This window comes from Danio rerio, chromosome 16 (assembly GCF_052040795.2).
Source record: "Danio rerio strain M-AB ecotype USA chromosome 16, GRCz13ab, whole genome shotgun sequence".
In the NCBI taxonomy this organism is placed as follows: Eukaryota; Metazoa; Chordata; class Actinopteri; order Cypriniformes; family Danionidae; genus Danio; species Danio rerio.
The window spans coordinates 44986681-45002071 of record NC_141036.1 but is presented as its reverse complement, the minus strand read 5'-3'; the positions used below and the strand labels follow the sequence as shown (position 1 = coordinate 45002071).

Below are 15391 nucleotides of genomic sequence, written 5' to 3'. Positions count from 1 at the left end.
TGGCGTTATTTTCCTCTGACAGTGCAGAAGAGGAAACTGTCAGACCATGAACAGACACGCTGGTCCACAGACGACAATCTCTCTCTCTCCCTCTCTCTCTCTCTCCTTTCTAAGCCGAGACTGTTGACAACCTCATTTCATAATCCCGGCTGTCCAAAAAAAGCCAATAAAAACACCAAGAGTAAGCTAAATGCTCAGTGTACATTAAACAAACCTACTCCACTTCCCTCCCAGACAGCTTTATTCAGTCGTGACCGCCAGTCGTGACTGCTTTTCTCTGCGGTTCGCATGCAATCTTCAATCACTGCTATCTTTGGTGCTCTCTGCTTTCCTCTACTGGTTATTATTATGAAGTACAACCACTCTGAAACAAAACAACTTGCCACAAGAAATCATATTAGGTTTCATTTTGCACAATCTGCAGGCGTTAAAAATATATACAATCCATCTGTGGAATCACAAACATACAGTTGAAGGTTTTAGCAATTTTCTAAACATTTTCATTATTTTCTTATTTGTCCCATATTATTTTTTGTAATTATTTTATTGTTGTTTTCATTATTTATTTCCCTAAGTGATTTTTAACAAAGCAAAGACATTTTCAGAGTTATAATACTTAGTTATAATGCTTATAATACGTTTTGTTCCGGAGAAAATCTTTTTTTTTTAGTTTGATAGGAACAAAAGCAGTTTTTTATTATTATTTTAAAACAATATTTGGTCAAAATTACAGTTTGGGGTATCAAGACACTTGTGCTGCCCATGACATTACAAACCACATGAGAAGGCAAATTCTTCAGCAGGACAACGCTACTCATACTTCAGCCTCCACATCAAAGTCCAAAAGAATCCAAAAAAATTAACTAAACAAGTACATAACAGGGTGAGAATGTGGTAAAATGTCGGGTTTTGGGAAGTACCCGGGTCAATCTGTGCTTTTAAAAATACAATTGGTTGGGTTCATGGAAGCGCAAGGGTGGGTCAGTCGATTAGTCAGTTAGTCAGTCAGTCAGTCAGTCAGTCGACAGCGGCCTCTGACGGATTTACGTGAGAACACAGCGGCCTCTGGTGGATTCGCAAAAAAACTGCAAAAAAAAAAAAAACCTAGCTCCTGGGATGTATTTGGCAGTCTCCAAAAACGTATATAGAGGTACGTTTTCAGAATGAGCCTGGGTTGACTTTATATTGTTAAGACTTTTGTCTAAGCAAAGTCAGACTTTACAATCCTTATTAAATAATTAAAAATCAAGGTATGATCATATTTTATTTTGGTAAAACAAGTGTAATCTAGAGGCCTTTGCCTTTCATATAAAGCACTTCTGATACGAAATTATCAACTAACTTAAGTTATTATTTGTTGTTCCTAAAACTTGGATAGGTGACAAGACTCAGGTAGTGTAGATCCCTAATCCTAACCAAAACCTAAACCCAACCTCTACCTTACAGACTGAATGAGAATTATAATTATGTGAATTATGACCTAAACTAAAGTGTTAGCAAAATGATTTTATTATATTGGCTACAGAACAAACCACTGTTGTCAAATAACTTGCATGGTTAACCAAATGCCTATTTAAACTAATTAACCTAGTTGAGCCTTTAAATTGCACTTTAAGCTGAATACTAGTATCTTGTAGAATGTTAAAAGCTTAAAAAAGAGCATTTTAAAGCTCTTAAAAATACTTTCTTTACAAATGTGTTGAAAAAAAAATCTCTACTTAACAGCACTAATAAAACATTTTAATAAGAATTAAAATCATTTTAATTTCAACTGTACATATGGTGCATATTTGTCAATTAAAGGACACTGATATGAATGTTGGTGTTTGGCCAGCGGTGATAAAGGAGACGTCGCCTCGTTCCAGTCCCGAACGCAGCCAAGATTTATAACCTCTCGAGTGCCTCTGTTGTTTTACAGCATGTCTTACTGTTTCTGCATTCAGACATGAAGAATCACTGGGGCGGCCGCTGAATAAATCGCTTGGCTAATCATTTGCTATGTTCCTCCTTTCCCTGAGCGATCCCTGTGAATTTTAAACTAAACCACGGCCAGGCGAGTCTCATCGGGTGAGTAGAGACGCCATCCACCCATGGCCCTGTCTGTCAAACTTAATCATAGTATCCTAAAACTCTTGTAGAATGAGTAATGATATGTTTTTGTGAGCCTAGGTAGGAGGCGGTACAAAGTCAACTTTAATTTTGAATGCCAATGATTAGCTCAAGGTCAGTGTATTGCAAGTCATACAGTAGTTAGTTATGAATATGTTGTTTTTAAAACGTAAAACTTAAAACAATACTGCCTACAACTATGTGGACACCTATTCATTGTACATATCACTGTCAATTTCACATGGTTGTTGTATTTGCAAAGTCTGTATTTTGCACTGTCTGTATTTTGCACTGTCTGGAGCCAGCACCTAAGCTTTTCACTCATCATAGCACACATGCTGCTGATGATGTGACAATAAAAGTGATTTGATTTGATTTGATTTGAAATTGACAGTGATGTTGAAGCATGTAGAATCAGCTTTGGCTCTCGGAGAGAGTGAGCACGCTGATTGGCTATGAACAGAAGTTAAAATAGCCTTCCACCACCTATCAAGACACATCCAATTGAAATGGTTCCAATGGCTCCATCCAAATGGTTACTGATATGAGCTTGGTGCATGATTTTGTCCTTTGGGAACCGATTGGACTGTTGGAAGATGGTGTTGTTAACAAAGGTTTTTGGGGACTTCTGTCCAGTGAAATCACTTCTTGACCCATCTGGTGCAGAATCTTTTCAGATGATTTTTACACTGATGGAATCGTATCATATACATTCAAACCACTAATTCCTGCAACGGCAAGGGAGAAACGAGACCAGCACTGATAGCCCCGCCCTAAAGCCATTCCATGTGACCAGAAGTGAAGAAAAGTCATTTCGAGGCAGCATGAAAGTTTATGGTATTTGATTAAAGAATAAATTTTTATAAAATAATAAAGTGCACCAATACATTGATTTTAATAAGCACCACTATACACATTTAAAAAAAAATAAGAGGAGTAAATTTAGATTTAAGACATTTTATTTCTTTGGGAGTGCCTTAAATAAGACTTTCGTCTGTAGCTGTGGCCTTAGGTGATTTATAAAATTCAAGTTTATAAAAATATTAATGCATAATAAAATTAAAATCTTTGGCTCTGGTGATACATTGAGGTCTTGTTATGAAGTAAAAATAATTCATTTTCCTTCGGCTTATTCCCTTATTTATGAGCAGTCGCCAAAGCGAAATAAACCCAGGCTCATTCCAAACATTTTTTATACATTTCTGGATAAGGGTGTCACGATCCTCCAAATCCTCGATTCGATTACATTTTCGATTCTAAAGGCACAATTCATTTCGATAATGAATAATTAATTAATTAATGACCAATTAATTATTTGTAGCCTACCGTTTAAACTACCTGACCTGCATGGTCTTTGTTTTAACTATTAACAAATCATACAGTAAATGAATAAAAGCAAGATACACACATAATTACCACCTGTCAATCAAGCCAAGCTGACATGACATGGGGGTGTGGCAGCATCGACAATTCTATTTTTTGATTCGATAATCGAAATTGAGCATAAATAAAAATCGTGACACCCCTATTTCTGGAGATTGCGAAATATGTCCCAGGGGCTACATTTTTTTTGCAGTTTTTATTTTCGCAAATCCACTAGAGGCCGCTGTGTGTGCTTTTTTGCAAATTTTGCAAGTGCCATTTTCATCTGCTGTTTTCGCGTAAATCCACCAGAGGCCGCTGTCAACTGACTGTTTGACCGGCTGACTGAATGACTGACAGTTCGATCAACTGACCCACCCTCCTCCTTCTCTTAAACTAACCAATAATTTTTTCAAGAGCACCCACCCACTTCCCCAAACCCAACCAACAGTTTTAAAAAGCAATCCAGAAAAAGAAAAGCCCTTGTCTGATTTTTACCACGTCTTCAGATTTTACCACGTTCTCACTCTGGAATTGTCTGTCATCATGGTCAGCTCCTGATAAGCGTGAAAAGGAACAGCATCCCGCCCTGTAGCATTCATTTAAAAGACAAAATGCAGCCATATGTACCTCTGGCTACATAATTCGCTATATCCAGAAATGTACATAGGGCTATGCTTTCAGAATAAGCCTGTGTTGCCAATATCACATGTCTTTGGACTGTGGTGGAGCACCCGGAGGAAAATCCACGAGAACATGGGGAGAATGTGCAAACTCCACACAGAAATGCCAACTGGTCCAGCCAGGACTCGAATCAGCGACCTATTTGCTTTGACGCCACAGTGCTAACCATTGCACCACCGCACCACGTTATGAAGTAACATATAACTGACAAAGCAATAGAGACCACGTAACAGTTACTCACACTTGCGTGGTATGACATAATGACTGTAGTAAATAATAAAGTCAGCACAGCACTGTATTACTTTCAATCCCAAAATCCAGCATTGAATTGTGCTTTTGTTTGTAAAAACAATTTGCAGTAAAATGAAGTGAACAAAGAACCGAGCTCTCATTATGTACAGGAGGTATGTTTTTTGCAGTTTTTGTTTTTTTGTGAATCTACCAGAGGGCGCTGTTTACGCTTCAGATCTCAAATTTCTCTCGCAAGTGTCATTTGAGCAAAGCTGTTCTTGCGTAAATTCACCAGAGGCTACTGTCAACTGACTGATATCTGATTTTTTTTTTCTTAAGCATCAATTGACCCAATCACCCCCTTCCCTAAACCCATCCAACAGTGTTTTCAAAAGCAATCTAAAAAAAGAAAAACCTTTGCGACTGCCTGATGTTCTCACCTTGGTCTTTACTAGTTTATTTTATTTTATGCCTTTTGTTTAACCTGCTTTCTGGAACTATTCTTTGCCAAACTCAAACCCCATCGCAGTAAACTCCTATTTGTGTCTCAAGTACACAGACGTACGTGGCAAGCTACTGGGCATATTGGTAAAAGCATAAAAGCAGTCTACATGAAGGTAAGCAGTCAGCTTGTAGCCCAAAAAGAAACAGAAGCCATCAGCAGTGTCATACCGCCCAGTAGAGTTTGTTTTAAAGACGAAATGCAGCCGTACGTAGCTCTGGCTACATAATTCGCACCCTCCAGAAATGTATACGGGGGTACGTTTTCACAATGAATGTTGCATTTACTATATGCAGTACAACACATGGCAATTAAGGTCAGCAGCAAGTGCCGTATTGCCCAGTGAAAAAAACACACTCTAATCTTACAAGGACGATATAGGCAAACAATGCCATCTTTAGAGTTGCTTGTTGCACAAAAGTGTTCTTGGAACTTCACATGATTAAAGTTGTACCACTGAAGTCACATGGAATGCTTTGACAACATCTGTATTTTACTTTTTTGACGTCAGGTGACCAAAATTCATTGTCTAGCCAGGGTCTAAGGACAATGTTATTTTGACGTTCAATAACGTCAAAAGGTGACATTGATATTTGGGTGGTTTTAGGTTTTATTGGAAAGCAACTAAAATCCAAGGTAGAGCCAACATCTTAAACCAACATCATATTGACGTCAAATACTGACATTTCAAGAGTTCACACTTAGATATTGTTTGACAAATGTTAGCAGGTTTGGCATGCTATTCTGGGAGAGAACCCTGAGCTCGGAGATAGGTGAGCCTAGGGCACCCACCTGGTCTATAGAGCATGTAAGGGGAGCACGAGATCAGGTGGTTCTCGAGAGCTCCCCATAGTAAAGGAGGAAAGGAGTTGAAGGGGTGCATGGGGGGTTTCTCCAGAAAACGAAGGTAAGGGAGTAGTTCTAGCTAGGCTACTTATAGTGAGTTTGGATTAATCTGATTGGCTAACTAAATTGTAGATTGGTGACCAGCTGCAGTCAATCATATCACGTGCTACTCTTGAAATTGATTTGTGAAACTTTACTCATTCGTCAGCTTTGGCAACCAAAATCCAACATCTGATAGACGTCATAGTAGTAATATCCACACAACATCAAGCTGTAACATCATTCATTTTCATTCGGCTTAGTCCTTTTGTTCATCAGGGGTGGCCACAGTGAAATGAACTGACAAACCTATCCAGCATATGTTTGACACAGCGGATGCTCTTCCAGCTGCAACCCAGTGCTAACACTGAGCCACCGTGTTGCCCCTGTAACAACATTAGATGTTGATATTTAGTAAAAATAAACACACTCTAATTCTTTGAGGAAGACAGAGGCAAACAATGTCATTTTTAGAGCTGCTTGGTGCACAAAAGTGTTACTGGAGCTTCGCATGATCATAGCTGTACCACTGAAGCCACATGGAATGTTTGACAATATATATATATATTCGCTACTTTTCTGGACTTTGAATGTCTCAGGACTGTTGCTGTATATACAGTAGCAAGTCAGAGATCTTTTTTCACCTGGGGATACTCATCCCGAGGTCCTCAGATTATGCGGAGTCACTGATTGGATCCAAGACCAGCGACGTGATAATCCCAAGGATTCCATATCCGGGACCAGGCCATATCCTGAGCTGCTGCTGCGCTGATGGTCGTGGGGAGTGGAGAACATGAGTCTGATTCCAGCGACGCTCCAGGGACAGACGAGTCTTCGCTGAGGCCATCTTCCAGCCTAAACCACGGCGAATGAAGTTCTGCACAAGACTTTTGGCCAGCGGAGAAATTAAAATGGTCGTGCCCAACTGAGTCTGGTTCTCTCAAGGTTTTTTTTCTTCACTCCCATCAGGTGAAGTTTTTTTTCCCTCTCCGCTGTCGCCACTGCCTCGCATGGTTCAGGATTGGTAGAGCTACGCATCGATGAATTTGCTCTTCAGTGTTTGAACTCTCAGTAATGATTAAATCACACTGAACTGAGCTAAACTGAACTGAACTGAACTTAAACACTAAAACCTGAACCACACTGTTCCAGTTACTGAACCACACTGTTCCAGTTACTATGACCATTTATGTGAAGCTGCTTTGACACAATCTACATTGTAAAAGCGCTATACAAATAAAGCTGAATTGAATTGCATTGAATATCTAAAATATCTTAATTTGTGTTCCCATGATAAAAGTAATTATTGACAGAATTGTAATTTTGGGTTGAGCTAGCTCTTCAAAGGTTCATTCACTGTCATTAAGTTTACAAAAAGCAACTATGATACTCTCCACAAAGTTACATTTAAGTTACATGCAAGTAAGAAAGTCTAAAGCTTTGATATGACACGAGGCTGAGCAAATGACGACAAGGTTTTCATTTGTGGATGAACTATTTCCTTAATTCCCACAGCGGCTGAAGTGGCTTTTCACAGTTGGCAATCACATTATGCAGCACACAGTTTATAATTGCGTATCTCCGGGGCTACATATACCCACAGTGTGCTAAAAGATCACCAGTGCGGTCCAACATGTCGCGGGCACAGCATCCATACAGTGCACTTCTGGAAAAAAGCAGGCGCCTGGAGCCGGGTCTAATATGCAGCATGATGGGTCTGATTGATGGAGCTCGTATGAACTCATTTCAGACCTTAGATAAATCAGCATACTTCAACGTCTGCACTCGTGCCCGGATAATCCATGAGTCGTTTAGCTGATGCTGATGTTGCATGTATAAAATGGCATTTGGTGCTGGAAGTGCCTTAAAATAACTGAAGTAGGGCCCTACGAAGGTGCAATCCAGTCATAAAAATGGATTTTACTGTTTAATGTGGAAGGTCATGGAATTTGTTAGATTTAATAATAAAAGTAGGTCTGTATCCATTAGGAAATTGTGATATGCATTAGAAGTCAGAATTATTAGACCTCCTGAATTATTAGCCTCCCTATATGTTTTCCCCTAATTTTTATTTATTTATTTTTTTTTTTGAAAAAAGAAGATTTTTCCAGCACATTTCTAAACAAAACAGTTTTAATCCGCTTGTTAAGTAATGGCGTGTTGGTGACGTATGTAATACTGTTTCCGGGTCCAATCCGCCCCTCATTTGAGTTGAGAAATTATTCATTTATGATCACTTTTAATTCATATCCCACATTAAAGTTAATTTTATATAAAGTCATAGTGTACACAACCATCTTGCTGCATCACAAATACCAAAATTTTATCAATTTATAAAAAAATGAATCACATTCTAGCCATCGGATATTAGGCATGGACATATATATTGCGATCGTTATTTTTGAAAGTATTAAATGGCTTTGTAAACGTTTATAATTACCATTTCATGAGTCTCCCCATATATTTGAATAGAGCGCTTGGACGCGGATGCCGCTTTCAAACAAAACACAATGTCCCCACAACACTGGGGTACATAGTCAATCTGACATCATGTTGACGTCCTGTGCTTGCTGGCTACATTATATAGACAATCAAATCTAGATTTTTTTTAAAGCTAAACAAATATGTAGAAAACAAAATACTTAAAAATGAAAACCAAATTGTGGCAACGCGGTGGCGCAGTAGGTAGTGATGTCGCCTCAAAGCAAGAAGGTCACTGGATCGAGCCTCGGCCGGGCCAGTTAGCATTTCTGTGTGGAGTTTGCATGTCTGCCCCGTGTTTGCGTGGGTGCTCCAGTTTCCCCCACAAGTCCAAAGACATGCGGTACAGGTGATTTGGACAGGCCAAAATTGTCCATAGTGTATGCATGTGTGCATAACATGAGTTTCCCAGAGATGGGTTGCGACTGGAAGGGCTGTGTAAAACATTTGCTGGATAAGTTGTCATTTTATTTCAGTGTGGCAACCCCAGATTAATAAAGGGACTAAGCTGAAAAGAAAATAAATGAATGAAAACAAAATTTTATTTAAATAAAAATATAGGAAAAAAAATAGGAATTTGTAGTAAGGAAAAAAATCATTTTACAATATGTTTTCATCACTTCAGCATCACACCATGATCATCTCTTTAATATTCAACAGAGCAATCTGACTCAATTAAGGCTGTAATGACATGAGTCACAGTTTTTAAATTAATTAGAAACATTATCCCGGTTATCAGAGAAATAGAGCGTAGCACAGATTTGGTCTGTTGCATTCTGGAAGCGTGTTCATCCTCACAGGGAACCGATTTAATGACAGGCACACACAAAGCAAGCGCAAAAATGAATGAGCTCCCTTCAGGCAAACACCGCAACACTCAAATTAACGCATATTTATACATACGCAAGCAGACGCACACGCTAGTGCTCAACTAAAACATCAGCCCCGGCCTTTCTCCAGAGAAACGCAGGCAGATAAAAGGTTTCCATGAGGGACGTCTGACTCATTCAGAGATCCAGAGAGATTGTGGGTATCCTCAGTCACCCGCCACACACACCAAAATCTAGAACACGTCCAATTAGTGCTCCTCTTCCCCTGCAGAAGTCTGTCGTACGATAGAGCAACAGCGTTTCTGAAACTTTTCAAAGACGTCTCTACTCAATGGGAGACTTTATGAGTCAGAGACCATTCAGATTTTTTGGGGCTATTTTTTTTGGGGCTATTATCAGATAAGATGAACAGATCTTGGTGACTGATTTTAGCAATAAAAGATCATCTCTCTGTAAAAAGTGATATAAGCAAGTCACAGAGCCGCTGGCTGCTGAAAGATAATGATGGGTGTAATGATGACTGTGTGTAAATAGTGACTAGACTACTTGTTTTTCTATAGTAATACTGGCTTAATGGCTCGTCAAATCAAATAAGATCAAGTAAAAGATATCAATAACAGTCTACATAATAAAGTTTAGACAATAAAATTAAATAACCAGACAGAAAATAACAATAAATAAAAATTAAATAAATTACCAGAATGATCAAAAATAAATTAAATTAAAAGATAAGCTAAACATAACAAGATGAGCCCTGAAAGATCACCTCCTTTTATAAGTGGAAAGCAGTAAGATAATGATGGGTGTAATGATGACAGTATTGCAGGGGCGTTTTCTTTGAGGAGGCGAGGAAGAAAGAGTTGCCAGAGAAATTTGGATCAGAAAACTATTGGCGGAACAAAATAAAATGGATTACATGGAACATATAAAATGGAGACAAAATAAAGTCTAAAGCAATAGTGTTTCCCAACCCTGTTCCTGGAGGCACACCAACAGTATAATTAGTTTTTTTCTCTAATCTGGCTCATTCATTTGAGGTTTTGGAATCTCTTCTTATGTTCTGATGAGTTGATTCAGGTGTGTTTAATTAGGAAGAGGTTGAAAATGTGTACTGTTGGTGTGGAGTTGTGAAACATGGTTTAGCAAAGTGTTTGTAAAATAAAATAAACTGCTATTGCATTATATATATAATATTCTAGTTTCCTGTAAATTAATCAACAAAAAATTGCAAGATAATATAAAATAAAAAACGATCACAGAACATAAAGAATGTTAGGAAAAGCATTCAAGTGTTCAAAAGTGTTCAAGTACCTCCTTGTCTTTGAGTCGCTCTTTGCTCCTGTGAATGGGGGAGTGAGGCTGATGTCGAGCTGATGTGTTGTTACACATTAATTCTCTATTCTTCATCTGATCTTCTGAGGCTGTTTTAGGCCTCGACCAACTGTTATCTGAACACAGGATGATATCAGATGTCATTAATTTATTCACCAAACACACAGCATAAAATAAATGTTATAGAACTGTTGTCCGTCTACAAAACTATCTGAAGTTGACTCAACTAAACTTTTTTGTATATTACTGACAACTTCAGCCTTCAAAGTTAGTAAAACTGCTTTTCACAAAAGTAAACAAGTAAAGACAAAAGAAAATTGGTACAAAGAATTAGTGTTGCGCTGGCTGATTTTTTTTTTTTTTTACGGTGTAGAGTTTGCTCAAACTAAATGGGAACTTAACCAGGCTAACTAAACTAGAACTTAAAAAAATAAATAAATAAAGACTTAAAAAAAACTAAATAAAACTAAACAAAACACAAAATTTAAGAAACAGAAAACAAAACACAACAAAACAAAAAACAAACAAAAAACTAAATAACACGAAACAAAAATCTAAACAAAACAAAAAACAAAACAAAACATGAAAAGACACAAAGAAAAACAAAACTAAACACTAAACAAAGCACAAAATGAAAGCAAAACAAACCACAAAACAGACCAAAAAAAGAAACAAAACAAAACAAAAAATGGAACAAAACAAAACCAATACAAAACAAAAGTCAAAACAAAACAAAGAAAAAAAACTAAACAAATCAAGAAAAAAAAACTAAACAAAAAACAAAACATAGGGAAACAAAACGAAAGCAAAACACAACAAAACAAAAACCAAAACAAAGAAACAAAACACAAAACAAAACACAAAACACAAAAAGAAACAAAATCAAAGCAATACACAACAAAACAAAAACTAAACAAAGAAACAAAAAAACTAAACAAAACACTAAACAAAACAAAACATAACACAAAACACAAAATAAAACAAAACAAAAGCAATACACAACAAAACAAAACAAACAAAGAAATAAAAACTAAAACACAAAACATAACAAAAAACTAAACAAAACACAAAAAACTAAACAAAACACCTAATACAAAACAAAAAACGTAACAAAATGTAACAACAAAGCGAAACAAAAATTAAACAAAACAAAACTCTAAACATGAAAAAAACTTAAACAAAATGAAAGCAAAACACATAACAAAACAAAGAAACAAAAAAACAAAACAAAAAACTGACATCTACATGCTCAAGAAAATGAAACACAAAACGGGTCTCAGGTGGTCAGACAGTGGTTTGTGTTTCATAAATTAGTAAAATACACTATATGTTACAGCTTAACATGCAAATAATGACACTGGACAAACAGGCATGATCTGAGTAGAGTCAGTGAGACAGCGGCATACTCTCGCCTGTGTTGGGATGGCCGTGGGTGATGTGTTGAGCCGCCTGGCAGACGTTGTGCTGAAGAAGACTCAGGCACTCTCCCAGACAGCTGAGCGTGGCAGCAGACGTGGCTTTAAGCAGCAGCAGGTCCTGGTCCAGCGAGGAGAGCGGCCCGCGGCTCGGCAGAGACTCGATAGAGTTCACCAGATTCTTCTGCTGGCCCTCCGCCTGAGACATGACCTAGAAAAGCAGAATTCATTCATCGATCGCATTTGGACTTCAGATACATCTGAATAAAATCAATCTGAAGAGCAGACTTTCGCGTTTGGAGATATTTCAGAAGGGCTTTCTGTTATCTGCAGAGCAGCTCTTGAGTTAATGAACTTAGAAAGCACTTAAAAACTGTCTTAGGTCTCGAATAATTTTTCAGGCTCACACTGACAGCATGTGCAAAGATTTTGTAGCTTCCTCCTAGGAATCTGGGATTTTGCAATAAGAAAAAAAACTGTGTAGAACCTAACTTTATTATTTTAGCAATTATTGGAAAAGATGATCATTTCAGAACTAGAAGAAGTTTTGCTTAGACTTACTATGATTTTATTTTTAAAAAAAGTGTAATGTGTGATCATATGTTGTACTATTATTACGCTTTCAGTTAAAACATCATAAATGCAATAATATATATATATACATATATATATATATATATATATATATATATATATATATATATATATATATATATATATATATATATATATATATATATATATATATATATATAGCTATGGAAAGAGACCAAGACCGCTTGAAAATTCTCTAATATACTCAAAAATGTTTTTGTTTCTATTTTTGTTTTAAACTACGACTGGCAAATTCAAAATAATTCAAAATTAATTTTTTCCCACATAAACAAACAGGTGGCATTATTTCAGACATGTTTATATTCATTTTTAGGCAACACAAGAGCAGTGTTTTGACTTCAGAAGAGTTAAGAAATCAATATTTGGTGGAATAACGGAGTTTCGATTACAAAAAAGTTAGATTAGATTCAAGAACCAGAGCAAATGATGGGCCACAGAATTAGGTGTGTGTTCTAAAAATGTTTTAATAATTCTGAGGGCCAAGTTCATTTTTCCATAGTTACCAACCATAAAAACATTTTTTCAGATTTCAACACATTTGTTAGATTTTTGTCATTAAATTTTTTACAATTTAAATTTTTTTAAAGTGTAAAATAAAGGCTGTAAAATAATCAAAATAATGATATGGAGCTGTCAAAACCTGCCTAAAACACTGCAAAATACAAACAAAGCAAGCAAAACTAAACTAATAACACAAAACGGTAACACTTTACAATAGAGTTCATTAGTTAATGCATTGACTAACATGAACTAATCATAAACAACACATGTACAGCATTTAATAATCATAATTGAACATTTACTAATGCATTATTAACATTCAAGTCTATTCTTGTTAACATTAGTTAATGCACTGTAAGTAAACATGAACTAACAATGAACAACTGTATTTTCATTAACTAAAGTTTACCAACATGAATAAATATTGTAGTAAATGTATTGTTTAATGTTTGTTCATTAGTAAATGCATTACTTAACATTAACCTATGAACCTTATTGTAAAGTGTTACCCACAAAACAAAACTAAACAACAAAAACAAAACTTTTTTGACTGTTGTAGGCTGTAAAATAACCAAAATAATGATATGGAGCGGTCAAATCCTGCCTAAAATTACTTTAGATGTGTAAAGTAGTGACATCTGAAAATAACTTACCACCTCAGATATAGGTGTAGTAAAAGTAGAAGACACCACTCACAGTTTCCTACAGAAGTACTACAGTAGTTTTCAACACAGATGATAATGAGAATATGAAGTTTCTTGAGCATTAAACCAGCATATTACTAGTATTTCCAAAAGATTTACACCTCAAAACAAAAACAAAACAAAAAGAAACCAAAACAAAAGCCACTAAACTAAACTAAAAGCTAAACTAAACAAAACACAAAACAAACAAAACTAAACAAAAACTAAACAAAAAATAAACTAAACAAAAAACAAAACAAAACACTAAACTAAACTAAAAAACAAAACTAAACTAAAAACTAAACTAAACAAAAAAATTAAATAAACCAAACAAAAAACTCAACTAAACTAAACTAAACTAAAAAACAAAACTAAACAAAAACAAAACTAAACAAAAAACAAAACAAAACTAAACTAAACAAAAACTAAACTAAACAAAAAACTAAACTAAACAAAAAAAACTAAACTAAACTAAACAAAACTAAACAAAAAACTAAACTAAACAAAAAACAAACCAAAAAAAAAAATAAACTAAACAAAAAACAAAACTAAACTAAACAATAAACAAAACTAAAAACTAAAACCAAAAAGACAAAATAAACAAAAAACTAAATTAAACTAAAAAAAAACTAAACTAAACTTGCTTTTGACTTGTAGGCTGGAAAATAGCCGAAATAATGATATGCAGCTATCAAAACTTGCCTAAAACTACTTTAGATGTCGTATAGTGACATCTGAAAATGATTCAACACCTTAGAATGTTCATAAGCCAATCAGAAGCATTCAACAACCCCATAATAAAAGTAACAGTAAAAGTAGACCACGCCATTTACAGTTTCCTCAAGAAGTACCATAGCAGTACCATAGCACTGCACACTGTGATGGCATCTAATAAAAAATATTTTCCAATAAAAGGTTTGGTAAAGTAATTTCACGTTATGATCATTTCTACTCCATTTTGGATCAAATAAATGCAGCTTTGCTGAGCACACACACACATACAGATCCTGATTTAAACAACAAAGAACACACATTGACGTGAAGAGAAGAGAAGAAAAGAAAAGCGTAGCACAATAATCTAATCCAGAGGGTTTATTCCAGGTGTCTGATTTAAAGCAGACTAATCCACCTGTAATCCAGGCGGAGTGAAAGTAATCTCTTGGATTAGCTCAATCCAATCTTCCTTTCCGCACAAAACAAGCCTGATCCCATCAACTACACATCCCTCGTACTGAAAGGACAACTGACATGGCTGTATGTTTCTTATTTTAGTCATACTGCTTGTGTTTAGTCACTCTAGAGCACATAAAACAGGACGCTTCTTGATTTAGCAAACAGTCGTGATCATCGTGAGGGAAAGTTTGCAGTGTTTGCCTCCTCCGTTTGAGTCCGTCATGAAGGTAACGACAATGGACTTTTGTAGCAGGGTGGATATCGAGCAGCTCTAATGAAAAGCAAGCAGAAAGTTGCAGGACGTGACTCATCGCTGTAGGTCTTTTTCTCGTTTGCCCCCTCCATTTCAAACACTTCAGCGATTGCAACACTATTACAGCAGAGATGTAGATTTAATAGGGGAAACGTACACTCACACTTTAAACGAACATTAGAGACCAGACTCTGAAAACCATCAGGTTTTTTGTGTCTGAATGCACTCAGAAACAAATGTGATTATAAAGAATGAAGCTCTATTGCAAAGTTTTCTAATGTTATATAATGTTTATAACCTAAATAATTTTTTCCTATTTAAATGTTTCAAACTAA

At 36.0% G+C, this 15391-nt stretch overlaps 1 protein-coding gene across 4 annotated transcripts in view; it reads right to left on the bottom strand.

The window, feature by feature from the left end:
• The window catches only part of osbpl10b (oxysterol binding protein-like 10b), a 104159-nt gene that overhangs the window by 45715 nt on the left and 43053 nt on the right, over positions 1 to 15391 (bottom strand). For 2 of the 4 annotated variants that reach the window (XM_087287713.1, XM_087287715.1), the window contains 2 exons: positions 11823 to 12042; positions 10396 to 10532 (listed from right to left, as the gene is read on the bottom strand). In XM_087287713.1, coding sequence (XP_087143839.1) covers positions 10396 to 10532; positions 11823 to 12042 — 357 coding nt within the window. The remainder of the gene's footprint in view (positions 1 to 10395; positions 10533 to 11822; positions 12043 to 15391) is intronic. The other 2 variants (XM_087287714.1, XM_087287716.1) reach the window with 1 other exon arrangement.